The 15,492-nt window shown below is 36.3% G+C and overlaps 1 protein-coding gene across 1 annotated transcript; it reads left to right on the forward strand.

The window, feature by feature from the left end:
- The first annotated feature begins 13 nt into the window (after positions 1-13).
- Positions 14-15,423, forward strand: ezra (ezrin a). The gene is made up of 13 exons (XM_059353361.1): positions 14-376; positions 2,155-2,238; positions 3,171-3,266; positions 4,452-4,726; positions 5,950-6,033; positions 7,097-7,243; positions 7,635-7,731; positions 8,940-9,103; positions 9,227-9,357; positions 10,377-10,537; positions 11,633-11,725; positions 12,649-12,915; positions 14,495-15,423. The coding sequence occupies exons 1-13, from the start codon at positions 365-367 to the stop codon at positions 14,657-14,659; spliced, it is 1,776 nt and encodes a 591-aa protein (XP_059209344.1). The 5' UTR covers positions 14-364; the 3' UTR covers positions 14,660-15,423.
- Positions 15,424-15,492: the final 69 nt, after the last annotated feature.

Consider the following 15,492-nt stretch of genomic DNA (forward strand, 5'->3'; position numbering starts at 1 on the left):
CAGGCAACATAAATAGTACGTCCGGGCTTATATAGCCTTGCATGCTCCGATCAAAGGTCATCATTTCCGGTGCTGAGACAGGTGATTGTCTTTAGGTGGAGCTGTGCGTCTTTCCCTGCCGGGTGGTCACGCTGGAGGTAAGCCTGTCAGTTTGTGTGATAGTAACCAAGTCGAACCTCCCACGTCACTGCGAGTGATCTACAGCCGAGTTCAAAGGACACAAGCCCTGCCCTTGAGTCTGCCAGCGAGAGCGGAGCTGCGTTCTTTATCAGGTGGAGATTCAGCTGGGAGTCGGCCACTGCAGCCTCGGTCAGCCTGGGAAACACTTTCTTCTGCTGGAGCTCTCCCACCAACCAGAGCCGAGATGCCCAAAACAGTAAGACTCGAGATTATGTTGAAAAGATTTATTAAATGTGTCACTGAAATGTCTCTTCTTGGTCCACGTTTGAAAGGGTGGTGCTGAGATTATACATTAATCTGTTGAATGTCTAAATATTTGTGGAGGAAAGATGATCATAAAACAAATTTAAGGATCAGCCATGCATATTTTTCATAGTTTAAGCTGCATCTTTTCTTTCTTTTTTTTGTTCAAGCTTGTGATTTCCAAGAGGCACCTCTCCTTCTTGGCATTTACTCATTAACCAAATGTAGAGTTTGACCCATGTTGCACACATTCCTGATAGAAACAATGCCACTAAAATGATCCTTCATAGCCTGAACTGGGCCGTATGTGGTCTGTGTGTCCATGCAGACTTGATAATAATCATGGTTGCTACCTTCAGTGACACTGGAGTGATTTTGTAAATGTCAAAAGTGACTTTGAGCAACAACTCTGAACTGACTGAACGGTTTAACTGCTTTGATTTTGTAACAGACCGTCATAGTATATTTTCCGTCCAAAACAGATGAAACCCTTATGCATTTCATTATTTGGCCATAAGTCCTCAATGCCCTCAAAGTTACTTAAGTATTCAGCATCAATCTGGAAGGAAAACTGATAAGAAAGGCCGGCTTGTGCATTACCACTGCAGCCCAGTGCAGATATTGACTCTCCAAGGAGAAAGCCTCTCTCAAGAGGTCATGCTGACGTCTGCCACTGTTTGACTGACGTTAAACTAACTTGAAATCAAATAAATGTATGAGTCATGGTAGCAGGTATTGCTTGTGTTCTTCTGGAAATGCTAAAAATGTTATTCATGAGTTGAACTTTGGCTGAAATTTGAACCAGTCAAGTAAAAGTTTTGTAGCACAAAAAGTATAATCTAATAATAAAAAAAACCTCAAGTTCAATGCATGCTGATTGACTGCAATGGATTACTGCTTCCATACATAATGCTAATTTCACCAGTCAATGATTAGAGAAAAGGTAAAGCTGTGGGAGGAATGGATGAGCAGGGGAGTTAAGATGTTATCTTACACATGTGATCATGGAAAATGGAAACATGTTGAGAAACTCAGTGGATGTTTCATAAATGAATGTTCCAGTTTTTGTTGCCCAAGTTTCAGTGGGTTTATCTTTATGACACCCAGGGTGTGCACTATAGTGTAACTTCATAAAATGATTGTGTAACTGCTGCAAGCCCAATCTGGCCTGCAGGCCGGGGTCATGCAGTATGTTGGTCACTCTGCTTTTTGGAAAACGTTACAAATTGGATTTTTCTTTCTGGATATTCAGTCAAGAGACACTTGAAAGTCAGATTAACATGACAGTTTAATTTCTGTTGTTATAAAAGAAGTTGATGTTACAGTCAATTGTAAAGTCTCAAGGCAACTTGGCAAGCAGTGAGTGTTTTGATATTTTAATCTGCTTAAGTTCAACCTTGTGGCACCTTGCAGGAGTAGTCCAAAGTCTAATGAGATAGTGAGCAATTATGGTTTATGAACAATCCACTTCACAGCTCCACATTAAAGGCAACCTTCACATTACTGGCTTTATTTTTTGGTCATTTACTGTGAAATAAGTTTTGTCATAAGGTTACCATTGTACGCTTATTAAAAAGCAATAATTCTGCAAATTAAAGGTGTGGAGAAAAGTATGGGATATGCAGAATTGAATGGTTCACATTTATCAGTGAAATCATCTTGAACTGAATGGAAATAAAAATCCCTCTCATCACTTGGCTTAATTACCTTTTTTTTTTCTTTTTGCAACAGGTCAATGTACGCGTCACCACCATGGACGCAGAGCTGGAGTTTTCCTTCCACCCAAACACCACAGGGAAGCAGCTCTTTGACCAGGTCTGTATGTTACTGTGTGAAAAAGCGCCAAAAGAGTTTACACACACACACACACACACACACACACAGAACAACTTCACTCTCATTGGTTTCAGTTTTTCTTGATTTCACCAAACATTTCACTGGTAGAGTCTGATTATAGTAAGTCAGTCAGTAGATCCCACCTGATGCTGCTATATTCATTATTTCAATATTTTATTTAAATATTTCCACTGTTTTGTAGATATAAAACAGTGTAACCGTTAGTTAACAAACAATAAAAATTTATAAGAATTCATAGCAGCATTTTTTTAACAAAGCGAAGAAAGAAAAAGAAAGAAAACAATTATAATAGATATTTTATATATATATGATATAAATTAAATTAACTTTAAGAGTCAGTATGAAAAACAAAACTCCCAATTATATTGATTTTTGCTCAAAGTTGTGTTTTTAAAATAAGATTTTTTAATTCCCTCTTTACGCCATCGGTCTAAGGAAATCCTTTAAAACTGTTTGGGTTTCTTTAATAAACTAAAACATGCACAAACAATGACGCAGCCTCCTGAGCATCTGAACAGTTTACTTATTAATACACTCCCAAAAGCTTAATTATCAATAACTTGTACTGAAAGCTGACATCACCACCCAACAGTATGACGCTCTCTTTCTTGGAGCTTACTTTGTAATTACTTAAACCTTTGTACTTGACAGTGATAAAGGGGTCTCCGAGGCTTTAAAGTATATTCACCACCTCAGCTACTGCACTGAGAAATTATCATAAGTGAGACTAAAGTGCAGTCTGTGCATAGTCCATATTTGTGCTGCAAATCACATGAATCCACAGGTTGTTTCTTCAGAGATCGAAAATTAGAAGTTTTGATGAATAAGAAAAATGAAAGAAGCAGTAGAGGAGGTGGACATCCTTTTATTTTATTGACCCTGTTGTCAAGGTTGCCAGGACCATTGGACTGCGTGAGATTTGGTACTTTGGGCTGCAGTTCGTCGACGCCAAAGGATTCATCACCTGGCTGAACTTTGAAAAGAAGGTAAATCTGTGCTATATACTACTTTACTCTATTTTACACTGATATGTTATTTAACGTTATCTTATTGGCAGTGGTGGAATGTACATTTACTCAAGTACTGTACTTAAGTACAATTTTGAGGTACATGCACTTTACTGAAGTAACTTTATACTTCTACTCCACTACATTTTGAGACAAATATTGTACTTTTTACTCCACTACATTTAGCCGACAGCTTCAGTTGCTTTTCAGGTTGAGATTTAACACGAAAACATGATAAATTGATTAGACTTTTTTTTAATTAAACCTCATAAAAGTATATTAAGTAGTAAAAATGAGCCTTATATTCACAAAATTAAAATGCTTTTTACATAATTGCACCAATACAAATAGTCTTATAATGTATTTAGAATATGTATAACAATCTGAGTGGGTTCATTCTGCATAACGAGTACTTTTACTTTTGATACTTTAAGTACATTTTGATGCTGATACTTTTTTATTTTTACTTAAGTAAGTTTTGAATGCAGGACTTTTACTTGTAGTGGAGTAATTTCACAGTGTGGTATTAGTACGTTTACTTAAGTGAGGGATCTGAATACTTTTTTCCACCACTGCCTATTGACTACTAAACTGTACTTAATTATATCCTGGAATATTCTAATATAAGTTGATTAACTTAAAGGTGCTATATATATACAGTCATGGAAAAAGTGATTAGACCATTGTTTTCTTCGATTTTTTTTGTTCATTTAAATGCCTGGTACAACTAAAGGTAGATTTGTTTGGACAAATATAATGATAACAACAAAAATAGCTCATAAGAGTTTAATTTGGATAAAAGCGCTATATAAGTGCACCCCATTTACCATTTAAGAGCTGTTATCTAGCCATTTTCCATGGTTTTCTTGATAATAACCAAAATCATTATCAAGAAAATCATGGAAAATGTCTAGATATCAGCTCTTAAACTAAACTCTTATGAACTTTTTTATTTGTTATCATTCTATTTGTCCAAACAAATCTACCTTTAGTTGTACCAGGCATTAAAATGAACAAGAAATTAGAGAAAACAAGGGTGGTCTAATAATAAAGAGTGTATATATATATATATATATGACATTCGAAGACTGCCAAAAAAAACTCCTCTTGCTATATGCACTTTATTATGACACCTTGCTCTACTCTTTTATCACATCTGCTCAGGTGATGGTCCAGGAAGTGAGGAAGGAGACTCCCCTGCAGTTCAAGCTGAAGGCCAAGTTTTACCCGGAGGACGTGGCCGAGGAGCTGATCCAGGACGTCACCCGGAGGCTCTTCTTCCTGCAGGTGAAGGAGGACGTTCTCAGTGAGGACATCTACTGCCCTCCAGAGTCCGCCGTGCTGCTGGCCTCTTACGCCGTCCAGGCCAAGTACGGAGAGTTGGACAAGTCCACGCATCGCCAGGGTTACCTGTCCTCTGACCGCCTGCTGCCCAAGAGGTGAGTGAGAGTCAGTCAGCAAATCTGTAAGCTCTGTTGTAGTTAGTGGCCATAGAAATGACCACCATGATAAAAAAGGCTATAGTCTTAAAATGTATGTGTGGAATTGGTAATTAATATATTGATGAATCAATTAAGATATTCAAGAAGCACACAAAGTAAAGATGGCTTTTTAAAGCATAAAGAATAACCCATGAAGAGGTGAGAGGATGGATAATATCGGGAATAACAGAAAAGGCCAAAGGCCTCATATAAAAGATTGAGAAAAAAAAAAATAATAATAATAATTTTTACCCAGAAAAACACAGTTGTATTTAAAAGACAGATTGCACCGTTGTGGAAACTGGCCAAGTATAAAACAAAGAGCAGCAGATGTTGTTAAGACGCTGTTCTTATATTAAAGGCAAACAGGATATGTTGGACATGTTTATTGCTTTGTGATATATTATGATGAAGGGAATGATAGTTCTTTGGTGTAAACCTTTATGAATATTTTGTATGAGCTCTTCAGACAGTAACTATTTAAAAACAGTTAATTGAATTTTGTGTGTGTATATATATTACATTTAGATTCGACTTTTCTATTTGCTTAATTCTTATTGAGCTGAGATTCCATTTTTTAAGACTTAGGGGTTGCTTTAAATCTCACCTGCACAACTTGCTTCTTGTCTTCTGTTGTTTGGTGATTGAAGTATCAAAATGGAGATCATTAATATAAAATGTTGCAGATTGAAAAATAAAAATAATAAAAAAACAAGAATTCCTCTCTACTCACTTTTTTTTAAATAGCCCAAAACATTTTAGCAGCAGATTGAAAACATACATAGAACTTGGATGGTAAGAATATTTTATGACTGCTCATATTCATGCCAGAGTCCCATATTGTGAACCCCTGGACTACAGAATGGTTGATGGTACATGCACAAAGCCAAAACTCAAAAATACCCCTGAGCAAGGCACTAAAGCCTAAACTTTTGAATGTATAAAACGGTAGGAAAACTTTTCCTTCTTTCAAATTCAGAGAAGGAAAACTGGAAATCATCCAGCCAAACAGCTCCCTCAATGACTCAACTATGAAGCTCTGTATTATTACAGGCTTACAACATCCAACAAAAGATATAACAAGACACGACAGTAGCATGTGTTTGATTTAGCGCTGTAGATATACACAGACTGTTTACATTTTTAACAGTGGGTTGCTGATAACTGGTCTCTCCCTTCAGAGTGCTGGAACAACACAAGCTGTCCAAGGAGCAGTGGGAGGAGAGGATCCAGGTTTGGCACGAGGAGCACAGATCGATGCTGAAGTGAGTGATTAATACTCAGATGTTAATGTCCTACTGAAAAATGACTCTGCTGTGTATTTATTCTCTCATTTCAAAGCAAGACGATTTCACTTTTTAAAGAAGAAGTAACGCAGCCTTGCTCTTACAAATGAAAAGTTGAATTCATAAGCAATAAAACAGCCTCACTTGGTCCGGTATGATCTGTAGCACTGTTAGCTAACTTCTAAGGTAAACACTAATTTGATTCAATCTCAAAAGTAAAACACTCAATTATAAGTCATTATCCTGTAATTAACACTTGTGGCCACATGTGGCCACTGTTTAAAGCACCTGCACGTTTGCTGAAGGATGACAATAACATTTTACAGAATTCAGATTTATTTGTTTTATTGCTTTGTAAACACCAACAGATGTATGTAGATACAGCCTCTGAGTGCAGGTAAACAGGGATTAGTAGGTTGATGCAGCAATAGATTTAACAATATCAGATAATTTGCTGAATTAAAACATTGCAAGTGGACATTTAGAGTTTAATCTATTTACTGATTGTGAATCCCTTGACAAATAATTTAAGTTTAGCTTTAGAAAAAAACAAAAGGGTTAATACTTTAAACAGCTTCTCAAAGTCTAAAGTGATTTTTTTTTTGTCAATCCAAAAACCAAAGATATTCAGTTTGATACAATTAAAATAATAAAAATAATAATAACATATTAAATGTCCATATTTGGGAGGCTGAAAACAGTATTTTCTGCCATTTTTTGCATTAAAAATGGTAATTTATTGGTTATGAGAATAGGGAATTATTTTTCTATGGATCAACTAATCATCTCAGCCCTACATACATGTTGTAAATTGCACTTTGCAAATTAAAGGGAGAGAAAAGGAAAGATTGATAACAAATGTGTGTATCGACTATTTTCGAAGGTCAACCCAACTTATGGTCTTCATCTGAGAAACTCAACAATCAACTCTTTTGTCTTACCTATTTTAGTAAAATTCATTCATTGAAAAGCAAAATGTGTCATTAACTTATAAAAACTGTGTATTCTGACCCGTTTCCATCTGCCTACTTACCCTGAACAGGGAAGACGCCATGATTGAGTACCTGAAGATCGCTCAGGACCTGGAAATGTACGGCGTCAACTACTTTGAGATCAAGAACAAGAAGGGCTCAGACCTGTGGCTGGGAGTCGACGCTCTGGGACTGAACATCTATGAGAAGGACGATAGGTAAGTCAGTGAATCAGTGGCTTAATTCACCTAAAAGCACTTATTTTTTAACACATTTTCTTACATCATAAGTGTAGCATTTATTGATTTGATGACATACAGTTGTAGACTCCACGGCAACACACGAGCAGTCATCGACCTCTCCTGCCGTGCCTTCCAGTCCGACAAGTTTTAAATAACACAGTTGACCGCATGACTGTTGTTTTTGAAAGGCCACTGACCTAATTCTCTTGATTCTACCACAACATGAAGATGCAACCTCTCACTGGCCTGTCCTGACGCCACATGTGTCAGTGTGCTTAGTTAAAAGAGTTCTCTGTCTGCAAACAAACAACTTTTCAAACATTCTGCTGATTTTGTCTCATGGCCTTTTTTTTTCTCTATCCTCCAGGCTGTCTCCAAAGATTGGATTTCCCTGGAGTGAAATCAGAAACATTTCTTTCAATGATAAGAAATTCATAATCAAGCCCATAGATAAGAAAGCTCCTGTGAGTATTTAATGAGTCTGTCAATCCTCAGTAGCATCTCAGTGTGTGAATGTTAAAGGATAAGTTGCGACATGAAGCAGTATTAATGTGGTGCACGTTTACAGAAAAAAAAATGGCATTAAAGTTGGAAAATATTATTGAAAACACATGTAAATATGCAAATAGCGCTTTTAATGAATACATATGTATTACTTTTTTTTAGCATGATCACTACATATTAATGTGGATAAATTAAAAAATACTACTGACAAAATAATATCTGTTGCAAAGTTATTTCAAATAACTTTCACTTTCCTTGATATAAAGGAAATTAAATATAAACCTCAAAGAAGCCTATTTGTGTGGAGGAAATTGTGATTTAAACATTTTGTTTGGAACTTTGGAATCTATGGAAGCCCATTTCCACCAAATAAACAAGATGAAAACGTGGCCTTGTGGTTTAAAAAATATAATAAATAAATAAATCCTGTAAGTCATTATAATGGGAAACTTTCTCAAAATAATGACATTTTATCTGAAAATAATGACTTAATATTGCAGAAAACGGTTAGCATTTGAAAATAATGACTGGCTCGTCTTGAAATAATGATGTAGTATCTTAAAATAATGAGAAACTTCCTAAAAAAAAAAGATAGTAAGTCATTATTTTGGGTAACTTTCTTATTATTGTAACCCTTATTTCTTGTCGGGGTAGCGTTCTCCAGTCTCTCGGGCTGATGGGTGATGAGCGGGCTACAAGATAACTCCACACTTAAATCTGAATCTTCTTTAATAACCAACATCGGCACGACATCATACAGCATTCCACTTCACGGGTCACAACACAAGAGAAACCCCGCGAAACTACCACATCCGCTTGATTACCCCTCACCTATACTTGTCCCCCAAAACAAGGGAAGGTAGGAACTAATTAACTTTGGCAAGGGGACAAGTAATATCAACTTAAATATAGTACACGAAAATAAATACATAAATTATAGTGAAAGTTCCATAAATAATAATGAAATAATTATTGTATGTAATAATAACTTAAATTATTAAATAACCCAAAACATATTTTTTCCATTAAGTAAGGTTACAACATATAATGACTTACAGGAATTTCTTTGGCAGAAAAGGGCTTCCATACTGAGCAATTCAGTGGTGTTAAGTTTGTATATGAAAGGAAACCAAACTTGCCTTTAAAATGATGCTTATTTTTTCTCAAGGATTTTATCTTCTACGCTCCACGTCTGCGAGTCAACAAGCGCATCCTGCAGCTGTGCATGGGCAACCACGAGCTGTACATGCGCCGCCGCAAGACGGACACCATCGAGGTCCAGCAGATGAGGGCTCAGGCCAAAGAGGAGAGGCTGCACAAGAAGATGGAGAGGTAGGCGGAAGAGTCATCAAGTTAAAAAGTCACTTGTGTTACTGCTGCGGTCTTCGAGCTTTAGGATTCAAAGTCAGGCTGTGATGAATATGTAGATCAGCATTTTGTTCTGGTGGTCTGCAGGGATCAGCTGGAGAGTGAGAAGAAGAAGAGGGAGACCATCGAGAGAGAGAAGGAGCAGATGGAGAGAGAGAAGCAGGAGCTGATGATGAAGCTTTACGAGTTTGAAGAGACAACCAAGAGAGCAGAGCGAGGTGAGGCACAGACACTCTGACTCACTTCACGCTGTACTGCTCATATTACACTAACACGAGTAAATCAAGAGTATAATTTATGTTTTATTAAACACGTAGCATGGCTTTACTGCCCTCTTCTGTTTTTTAGCTTGAAATACATCAAAGTGTTTACGTTAAAGAGGGTTTTTTAAGTTTAAAATGCATCTAGATGATGAGAACGACTGACCTCATGTAGGAGTTTTAAATCTGTCAAGTATACGTCCAAAAAGCAATAAGGCTTATTTCCATTGTGGTGTTCAATTGCAGTAAAAGAGGGCAGAATGAATAGGAAAAGTGTCAAGCAAGAAGTATTTTGGACCTATAAAATACAAGCAGACAGCACAACATTAAGCATTTGTACATCTACAAATCATTTAACAGCTTTTTCTTGAGATTTGATTTAAAACTCTTCTTAATTGGGTTTAACTAACAGACAAGCAGCTTATAAAACGTCTTAAATTCATAGGAATAACATTTGGGAGTGGGTGTTTTTCAGAATAAAAGCTTTCAGATTAAAAAAGACATAGAAGGACACACTTAAAAGAAAAATAATATTTTTTAATGAATAAAAAAACAATATATATTAAACAAATAAATAAATAAGAAAACAAACAACAATTCTAATCATAATGATTAAATTAAGAAATACAATAATACCAACAATAATATTACTCCTGCAAAATGTTCAAGAATCCTTGTTCCTAACTTTCATGTCACTAAAAAAGGTCCCTAAAAGTAAAAGCATAATTTACTTTGTCTGGCTTTTCTAATTAAATTCTTTTTAAAAAATCATTAAAATGTAACAAACTGAGAAAAAAAATCACTCATTGCTCACGACTCTTATCATCAAGGATCATAAGTAGGAACTGGTTCGTTTAAGGCCAAAAAGGTCATAAATCCCTGCTTTTAGGTATATAAATGTATATAGCTCATAAATCCCTGCTTTTAAGTATATAAATGATAGTTTTTTCTTGTGTTTCACCAACTTTGTCCTGCAGAGCTTCAGGAGCAGCTGGACAGGGCCATGAGGCTGGAGGAGGAGAGGAGGAGGGTGGAGCAGGAGGCGGCCCGGCTGGAGGCTGAGAGGATGGAGGCCATAATAGCCAAGGAGGAGCTGGCCAGGCAAGCTGAGGACCAGATAAAGAGCCAGGAGCAGCTGGTGAGTACACGGTGTAAGAAGCACTCAAATCCTTCACGTGAGAAAAAGTCGTGATCGAAAAACACCCATTAAAACATAAAGCTCCTACATTCTGGATAAACACATAACAACTGTTTTGATTGCAGTTTGAACTAATAGGTCCTTTAGTTTGGGGGATTTTCCTGTTTTCCTTGGATTTAGCTTCTCTTATAGCGTGAGAAAATCCCCTGAGACTCTTTCTCACTTTAAAACTCTTTAGGAAATATCAAATACTTATTATGGCATTGAGCTAAAACAAGGACATGATGATTAAGGTTAAATGTAAAGGGTGCTTGTATGAGATACTTTTCATAGTCGGTGTATTACCTACAGTGGATGGCGGTCAGCATGCCCCCAATTTGAAGAAGCAGGCAGGAGTACAGGCACGCAGGCTAAGAAATGCCCACATCAGTTTAAGGGTCACTGTATGCTTTACCTTGCCATCCATAACTTCTTTTAAATCACTTCTTAAAACCCACTTTAATAGACTTGCTTTTATATAATGCTGTCTATCTCACCACTCCTTTTTACTTCTTCACTTTTTACTTTTTTCCTCCTTTTACCTTTTTTTGTGTGTATCTGAGAATGTCTTGTGATTGTTCGTCCTCTGTCTCTTATTGTTTTTCTTTAAAAGTAATAATTGTTTTTAGCCTTATGGCCTCATTATCGTTGTGATTAACTGCTCTCTGTCGAAGCACTTTGTAAACTGCTGTTTTTAAAAGGTGCCATATAAATGAAGTTGTTATTATTATTATTATTATTAATAATAATAATAATAATAACAACAACAACAACACAGTCCTGTTTAAGTTTGGGGACGTGCTGATTGCCATCTGCTATGATAAACTGACAATAAATAAGTACCTCATACAACCCCATTACAAAAAATCCAAACTATCCCTTTAAACTATTAACAAATAAATAGTCATTTTTGTATGATTATGTCAGTTTTCAGGTTTTTTGTCCGTCCATTTGTAAAATGACGCAGTGTCCAGATCATGTGGGCTGCGGAGGAAGTCAGATGTCTCTTTTTTTGGGCTTTTTAATGACACAGTCGGTTTGTGCCTCCTTCCTCAGGCCGCAGAGCTGGCCGAGTACGGCGCCAAGATCGCTCTGCTGGAGGAGGCCAAGAAAGTCAAGGAGGAAGAGGCTGAGTCATGGCACAGCAAGGTGAGTTTCCAACACGCCATCAAACGATCCACCTGAACAGGCTCCGTGTCTCAGGGATTACCTGGAAATGTCACAGCATATCATTTCCTTCTTGTCACGTTTTCAAGTTTGTTCTCTTTGTTTGTTTTTTGAAATACAAGACTCTTCTGTTGTCACCTCACATGCACTCTGCATTTTTTTTCTCCCTTATCTTGTGCATTTTGTCACTTATATTAGTACAAAAACAGGATTCATTCATTTGAATTCACCAGCTATCTGGGAGACTATTCAGAAGAGTACATAAATAATACAGGAATAGATTAATTAATTAATTAATTAATTAATTAATTAAAAAATATTTAAAAGAATAAGTGAAAAAATAAATACATAATTGTTAACATTTATTTAAAAAAATAAATTGGAAAATTGAGTAGGAACGCAAATAAATAAGGGAATTTATCCAAAGGCATGCCTGCATTTATTTTTAATATTATTTTTGTACATTCAATGGCATAGTCATTTATTTATCGATTCATTTGGTTTTTTATTTTTGACTCACACAATTGTTTAACTATATCAAGATCATGTTACTTGCTTATTTGACAAATAAAGATTACAGTCATTGAATAAATAAATCAGACCATCATCTATGCATGTCCACGTTGTCATAAAAGTGTTTTTCAAAAGTGAAATTAAGGCCTGGGAGCAGAGTCCAGCTGACTGTGGCCCATAAATAAAGTCAATATCTATATTAATGCATGTTTAGATCAGATCTTGTACTACAGCAATGAACCCCGTTATCTTATTTTTGGGAATCTTTAAAGATCTAACCAGTGACAACAGATGGAAATTATTTTCTTAGGCTAACTGTAGTTGATTTACAGGTTTTTATTTGTCCTTGTCTAATAAACTAAACTAAAATAATCCTCTCTTCTTCATCCCAGGCTATTGAAGTGGAGGAGAGCCTGATCAGAACGAAGGAGGAGCTGCATAGTGTGATGGCCTCTCCTAACTCAGCTCCTGTTGAGAAACAAGCTTCCTCTTCCTCCTCTTCCTCCTCCTCCTCGGACAACGAGAGCGACCACGAGCACAGCGAGGAGAACAGCACCTACAGCGCCGAGCTGCAGACGCAGGGCATCAACGACCACCGCCAGGAGGAGGATCGGCTCACCGAGGCCGAGAAGAACGAGCGCCTGCAGAAACAGCTGAGGGTGAGTACAGGGTCCCAACATCAAACGAGCTCATTTCAGGTGGAGTGGAGAGGTTACAGTTTGGTTTTTGGCAGCTTAGCCACATCCTTGAGAAAAAACTGAAGAAAAATAAACAGAATTCTCCCCAAATAAAACACACGTCCCCTAGGAAAAGCAGGCAGAAGGACCAACATGGAAGCTAAGCCCCCAAAATAAAGCTATATCAGATTAAGGGTAGACTATATTTATAGTATTTTCACTGGGAAACCCTTAAAGTTTCCACTTCACAGTGTTGTATCTTGAACCAGGATAGTAAGAATAAGTAAAACATTTTTTTATCAGAGGGCGGCCTTAAGTTTTTCGACTACTACTCAAACACTTCAACCAATTTTGTTAAAACTGTTCAGTCCCTACTTTCTTGGAGGTATTTTTATGGTATATTTCATGTTCCCGCAAATACAGTCATGGAAAAAATTATCAGACCACCCTCTTTCTTTAATTTCTTCTTCATTTTAATGTCTGATACATCTAAAGGTACATTTGTTTGGGCAAATATAATGATAACAACAACAATAGCTCAGAAGAGTTTATTTTAAGAGCTGATATCTAGACATTTTCCATGGTTTTCTTGATGATAACCAAAATAATTTTAAAGAAAACCAAACCATGGAAAAATAGCTAGATATCAGCTCTTAAATTGAAGAACTGAAACTGAACTGAAGAAAACAAGAAACTGAAGAAAACAAGGGTGGTCTAATCATTTTTTCCATTTTTCTCCTAAATATAGAGAAATGTACTGAAAATAATAGTTTAGTGGCTTAAAAAGATTTTCATTTGTCTGATGAAAAACAAAGAAAAAATGCCTCCATCATCATGTCTTCAGCGTTTTGCACTGATACTAAACAACTGTACAAAGAGAAATCCATGTCAGAGTGACTCAGTGAGACTGTCAGTTGACCAGGAAGTATCGCCGCCACCAGACAGCTTGTGTTTTGACATGAGACCTACAGATGAACTGAGTGTAAAGTTACAAGAGGAAATTCGTTCTAAGAAAAACTGAGGGAGTCATTCCGATAAATTCCAATAATTCCAATAATAGGTAGATTAGCAGGGTAAGTTACAGCACAAAAGAAGTCTTGTATTATTAAGCAACATGTTTGGAGGAAGTACACCAATGTAAAAATATCTAACAATGGATAAACTCTAGGCACTGTGTATTGTAGATTATTGACCCACTTGGTTCAGGCTACAAACTTGTTCATTGTTCATATGTTTATTTGATATGTTTACCCTCCAACGGGAGAAAAAGGGACAATGCAAGAGAGGTATGAAAATAAGGAGAGTAGTGGAAAAAGGTTTAATTTTACTTCACATTTATTCTACTGTAACTTTACTTGATAATTTGTGTCAAACTATGTCTCTGCTCCGTGGTGGAGAAGTATGGGAATATTCTACTACTGTTTGAAAATTGTACAGCACATGTAAAATGTCGATGGAATATTGATATGTGGAATCAATAAAAAAGATAATTAAAAAATAATTAAAAAAAACAATGGATAAACCCATGTGGTTTAATGACTGGAATGCCCTCCGTCCACAGGACCTGAGCTCGGAGCTCGCTGAAGCCCGAGACGACAACAAGAAGACCCAGAACGACCTGCTCCACGCCGAGAACGTCCGAGTCGGCCGCGACAAGTACAAGACCCTGCGTCAGATCCGTCAGGGCAACACCAAGCAGAGGATTGATGAGTTTGAGGCCTTGTAGAAAACCTCAGAGACCTGAAGATCTCTCCTTAAATACCTCATGAAGGCCTCGTGTGATGTAATTGCAGCCACACCTGATTTTTTAAGAAAACCCAGAAAAGCATGAAGCTGATCTGTGTAAGAGTACCTCCATGAGATTTATTATATCGGTTTAACTTTTGCTTGAAAAGCACTGTTTTGTTTTGTTTTTTCTTTGTAGCACTCAAACATCTCCATGTGCTGTTTAGTCCCATTAAAACATTAAAACATGAAAACATTAGCAGAAAGCTACTGTGTTCCAGATATACTGTGTGAAGAAATAACTGATAAACAATCAACAAATGTATTAGAGTTTGGCTTTGTAGTTCTGTTATTATAATAAAGTGGTTAAATTTAGATTTATTTAATTAATGACCTGTAAACTGCTACAAGCAATAACTTTTATAATTAATGTATTGATTTTGTTTTTTCATTATCATGTCTTTACGATGCTGTTTTGTCCAACGACCAGCCCAAAACTCAAACATATTAAATTTATAACAATATTAAACAGAAGCAAACAGCAAATCCTCTCGTTTGAGAAGCTGAAACCAGAAAATATTTGGCAATTTTGCTTAATAAATGACTTAAAGTGATGAATCTATCAAAATTGTTGCTGAATAATTTTCTGTTGATTAATTGATAAAGCAATGAAAGATAGTTTTAATTTTCTGATATTTAACGTTTTGTATAATAGCTCATAAATATTTTCCTCCTCCATGCCATAAAATAATGAAACCATACATTGTCTTTATTTTTTGTAAATAATCCTAGTCTTAGTAGTAGTCCTATTCTTTTTTTAATAGTCCTAGTCTT

This window comes from Centropristis striata, chromosome 16 (assembly GCF_030273125.1).
Source record: "Centropristis striata isolate RG_2023a ecotype Rhode Island chromosome 16, C.striata_1.0, whole genome shotgun sequence".
NCBI lineage: Eukaryota > Metazoa > Chordata > Actinopteri > Perciformes > Serranidae > Centropristis > Centropristis striata.

Bases quoted from the DNA above. Each gene is read 5' to 3' on its own strand.
- ezra (XM_059353361.1), top strand. The intron at 2,239-3,170 runs GTCTGTATGTTA...CCTGTTGTCAAG, and splicing joins GGAAGCAGCTCTTTGACCAG to GTTGCCAGGACCATTGGACT. The intron at 3,267-4,451 runs GTAAATCTGTGC...ACATCTGCTCAG, and splicing joins GGCTGAACTTTGAAAAGAAG to GTGATGGTCCAGGAAGTGAG.